We start from the raw sequence: 5,120 nt of genomic DNA on the forward strand, positions 1-5,120 counted from the left end.
GGTCTTTCGGAGTCCCCACTTTGCCACCTGGCTACACATAAGCCAGAGAGATGACATTCTCCATCTCCAAGTTGATATGACCAAGAATTAACCTCTACAAACTGTACCATTGTCCATTAAAGATCACCAATGGGCACAGATGGTTCAATTTCCCACTTGGAGATGGGGGGGTAGCATTAATTCTAAAATAAATGACAGGGAAGTCATTGCCTTTTTCTGATTCTGGGGATTAGATTATGGATTCTTTTTTTTAAGGTTTTTGCAAGGCAATAGAGTTATAGCTTCATTTGAACTTATTTTAACTAATATGAAATAGTATGGGGCCAGCAGCAGAATCCAGAGCCCAGCCCCAAAGAGGAAAGTGAAACTAAACCAAGAGGTGGAGTTTTCTTAGGGGAGAGTGTCCTGAGGCAGAACCAACAGAGAGATTGAGGGAAGAAGCAGTGGGGCTCACTGTCTGCTGGATTGTGGTCTCTCATTTCCCTCACTCTCTCACTACAGACTATGAACCCTGAAATACTCTGGGACACCCGGCCCATGGACCTGGACAGGTTCCTTGAGGCTCTTCTCCTGCCTGACACCACTTTTGGGAGAGATGTCCAAACTGGCATTGATAGGATCACTGAGATCCTAAAGGAGAGGTGTTTTCAAGATACAGGGAAGTCAGTTCGGGTGACCAAGGTGGTGAAGGTGAGTCTGGGGCTGGATTCTTTACCTCTGAGTATCTGAGTAGGGGGAGAAGGTTCAGGAAAGAGAGAAATCCCAAGGAGGGAGTGGATCCTCGGGAGGTGGGGGATCCTTAAGAGGCAAGTTTGGAAATAGGGATGAGCAGAGAAGGGGGATGCCCAGGAAGGGGGTCACTTGGTTTTATATGGCTTGTCTTCCTTCTTCTGGCCCTGGACCTCTTTCTTCAGGGATAATCTCACTGCTCAGTTTCTCCTCCATTCAGGGAAGATCATCTGACCAAGACCCATACTTGGGAACAGACCTAGTGGTGTTTCTCAGCAATCTCCAAAGCTATCAAGACCTGATAGACCGCAGAGGGGAGTTCAATGAAGAAATCAAGAAACGGTTGGAAGAATGTGAGAGAGGGCAAGAGTGGATGTTTAAAGTAAAATTTGAGGTCAACAAATCGAATGATCCTCAAGTGCTCAGCTTCAGAATGACATCAAAACAGCTCAGTCAGAAGGTGGACTTCTATGTGGTTCCTGCCTTCGATATTCTAGGTGAGATGCCCCCTATATGGCTTCAGGGTCACTTCAGCCCAGGAGGAGGAGCCCCTGCTTCCAGCAGACCTTGCTCAGAGTCCTTCTCTCAGCCACAACCTTAGCTGGTTCCCAACAGTAAAACTGAACCCTGGGCTCACAAAACAAGAGGCTCTACAGTCTCTGATCTTGTCTCCTAGGGGGTTTGGGTGGGCAGAGGCAATGAAGAACAGAAAAGGGATCTTCACATTCCAACTTGCCATTTCCTGTGATCTCAGAGAAGTCATTGCCTTTCTCTGATTCTGGGGACTAGATTATGGATTTTTTAAGGTTTTTGCAAGGCAATGCACTTCAGTGGCTTGCCCAAGGCCACACAGCTAGGTCATTATTAAGTGTCTGAGGCCAGATTTGAACTCAGGTACTCCTGACTCCAGGGCCAGTGTTCTATCTACTGTGTCACCTAGCTACCCCAAGGATTCTTTTTTTAAAAAAATAATTTCTTCAATTAACAATTCTTAGCAGACAGTTAGGTGGTATAATGGATAGTGTAGTGGAACCTGGAGTCAGGAACACTTGAGTTCAAATTCAGTCTCAGCCACTTGGTAGCTGTGGGACCTTGGGCAAGTCACTGGCCTCTCCTTATTTGTAATTTGTGGATCATCATAGTACCTAATACAGAGGGTTGTTATGAATTCCCCATGAAATCATTTGTAGAGGCCTTGGTCTATATAACTTTCTTTTATTTTTCTTTGGTGTCCTGGATCCCTTTATCAGTGAGCCAAGCAATAAATATTTACTAAGAGCCAGTCACTGTCCTAACCACTGGGGATACAGAGAAAGGTAATAGACAGTCCCAGCTGTCAAGGAGCTCTTAGTTCTCATGGGGAAGACAATATTTAAACACCTATGTAGAAACAAGTTATAATCAGGATAAACTGGTAATAACTAACAGAGGGAGAATTAGTCTGATGAAGTTTATGAATCCCTTCTCAGAATAAATTTTTTAAACATGTAAAATAAAACACATAGGATTATTAGAAAACAAGTTAGATTGGAATTGTTATTTTTAAAAGTTATTTTAACTTTTATAGACTCCAGGTTAAGACCCCTGACAGTAGATGATTGCTTGGACCCCTTCCAGATCTAAAATCTTTTGAGCTGTTATGAAGTAACAGATTGCGAGGTATAATCCAGAATCAACCCTTCTCTTCTCAGACATACAAGGTTATAAAGAGAAAACAAAGAGCAAGTTTGCCCAGGCCTGTAACTAGGTACCCCAAAACAAGAACAAGAGACCCCGATTTAACTGACTTTTCCTCTGTCTCTTTTCCTTTTAATATTGATATTTTATTCTGGCTCTTTTCCCCATTTGGGTTGCTCTCCTTGCTGGTCCATGAGCCTCCCTCCTATAGGTGATGCTCTCCTTTTATCCAAATTCCTCTGAAACCTTCACTGATGTCAGAGTCTATTGATCCTTCTCCCCTGAGCTCCCCAAGGACTCACTCCCTTTGCCCCGTATTGTCTGCTGTTTCATAAAAATGATTCTTTCTCCACATGGAAACATGGCGGGTGAGGCCTGTCTTTTGCCCCGGGCTCTAGCCTCCTTAGCACCTCAACTATTCAGGCTGTTGCAACAAATCTTGTGCTAATTCAACACTGACTGAATTGAGCTGGTTTTCTCTCACAGGTCAGGTGACCCCAGACTTCAGACCTGATCCCAAGGTCTACTTAAACCTTATAATGGAATCCAGAAAAGGTGGAGAATTCTCCGCCTGCTTCACAGAACTACAGAGTCATTTCCTCACACAGCGTATTACCAAGCTGATAAGTCTGATCCAATTGGTCAAATTCTGGTATGAAATGGTAAGAATTTTCTTTGATTTTCAGGATGTGAACCTGATGTGTGATGAAAGTAGAATGAGTGCCCAATTCTTCAAGCTACTCACTGGCTACATGACTTTAAGCAAATCACCTTAGCCTCTGCTTCCATTCTACTGGGATTTGGGAGAGGATGTAATAGGATCCATTTGGATTGTATTTTCTTTCATTAATCAAAGGAATTTAAAAGGTAGCTACTATGTCCCCTAGGAATACAAATATAAGAAGTGAAAATAATTTCTTCTCTCATATAGCTTACATTCTATGAGGGGATACAAGTGGGCATTGGTGATTGTGACAGAGATATGATTGTGAGGAGAGATAGAAAGAAAGGAGGAATGCCAGAGTTATTGATCAGCAGTGATCATTCTCAAAAATTTCTTCTTCCTTTTCAGTGCAAAAAGAAAATGAAATCACTTCCCCCTCAGTATGCCCTAGAGCTCCTGACTGTCTATGCTTGGGAACATGGGAGTCAGGAAACTCACTTCAGCACAGCCCGGGGCTTCCGGACCGTCTTGTATTTGATTGAGAAATATCAAGAGCTCCTGGTCTATTGGACTGTCAACTATGACTCTGATGACACCATTGGAGATTATCTGTGGTCAAAACTGCAGAAACCCAGGTAACAGAGATAGGATCCCCCCTCCCCTGGAAATCAGCAAATATTCCAAGCTGATGACTCTGCTCCCCACAAATGTTGCTGCTGTGAACCAGGCCACCCCCTTGGAAACAGCTAAGTCTATTGCTCAGCTTTTGAATCATGACCTGCCCGTAAAATGGCCCCATGTGTAAGTGGAATGTCAGATTGACTTCATGATATGGCAACAGAAAGGCTCTCGATTTCCAAAAGACTTTCCCTATGATGCTGTCAGATATTCCACCATTCAAGCTTTATTCCCTTGGGTTAAGAATCTCTCCCAGGGGGTGGCTAGGTGGCGTAGTGGATAAAGCACCGGCCCTGGAGTCAGGAGTACCTGGGTTCAAATCTGGTCTCAGATACTTAATAATTATCTAGCTGTGTGGCCTTGGGCAAGCCACTTAACCCCATTTGCCTTGCAAAAAAAAAAAAAACACCTAAGAAAAAATAAAAAAAACCCAATCTCTCCCAGGTCCTTAAGGTCCTGTCCAATTGCTTCATCCAACTGAGCCTGTTCTTTGAACTTCATTTTTTTTTAAAGAAGACCATGACACCAGGGAGGTGATGCCATGAGAAGCACATGAATTGGATTTGGGGATTGGGCAAAATTGCCAGCCTCACTTCCTCCTCCAAAACTATCTGGGTTCAGTGCCCAAATAGGAATATGGATGACTAAAGATGGCCCTGGATGAGAGGCTAAGTGGCTTTCCCAAGGTCACATAGCTAGTTAGATTCAACTGTCTGAGATTGGATTCAAAGTCAGATCCTCTTAATTCTTGGGCCAGTGCTCTATCTACTGTGCCACCCAACTGCCCTCCAATCAAACTTATTTTTGAACATATTCACTGAGTCCCTATGGCAGTTTGAAAGATTATCAGGATTCATGAGATAGACTCATATATTAGTATATAAGGAGAAGGATGTGATCTGTCTCTTCCCCAACACTTATCATGTCATAAGTTCATGGCCTTAACTACTTCTGAGGTGGGAAATTTAATCTTCCAGCAAAATTGAAGCCCAGTGTTCTGTCCTCGTCCTGGCCTCCTCTCTCCTCATTACCTGTATGACTATGGGCAAGAATCTTCATTTGGTCCTTCTCTGTGGCCCTCCTCATAGGGCCTGTTAGAAGAACAATTGTGATGCTGAAGAAAGACTTTGCAACTTGAAAGTAATATGAAAATGTCAACTCTTAATTTTCCCATAGTCTATGTTGCTTGAAGGATTTGCAGAGGGCTTACCTGGAGCAAATGTATTTTTGGCTGTTGTGATGTGAGAGGAATCTCTTCGTTAACCTCAGCTCTGTGTCCTACCCTTTAGGCCGGTGATCCTCGACCCAGCTGACCCAACCAATGATGTAGGGGTTGGATGCTGGGACAAACTGGCAGAAGAAGCTCAACGCT

The 5,120-nt window shown here is 43.6% G+C and overlaps 1 protein-coding gene across 1 annotated transcript in view; it reads left to right on the forward strand.

The window, feature by feature from the left end:
* The first annotated feature begins 401 nt into the window (after positions 1–401).
* Positions 402–5,120, forward strand: part of LOC141501631 (2'-5'-oligoadenylate synthase 1-like) — an 8,229-nt gene continuing 3,510 nt past the window's right edge. Inside the window, exons 1-5 of the mRNA XM_074205797.1 lie at positions 402–690; positions 950–1,226; positions 2,893–3,068; positions 3,479–3,705; positions 5,038–5,120. The exon at positions 5,038–5,120 is cut by the window's right edge and continues 62 nt beyond it. Of these exons, the coding sequence (XP_074061898.1) occupies positions 505–690; positions 950–1,226; positions 2,893–3,068; positions 3,479–3,705; positions 5,038–5,120 (949 nt within the window). The 5' untranslated portion in view covers positions 402–504. The remainder of the gene's footprint in view (positions 691–949; positions 1,227–2,892; positions 3,069–3,478; positions 3,706–5,037) is intronic.

Source organism: Macrotis lagotis, chromosome X, assembly GCF_037893015.1.
Source record: "Macrotis lagotis isolate mMagLag1 chromosome X, bilby.v1.9.chrom.fasta, whole genome shotgun sequence".
NCBI lineage: Eukaryota > Metazoa > Chordata > Mammalia > Peramelemorphia > Peramelidae > Macrotis > Macrotis lagotis.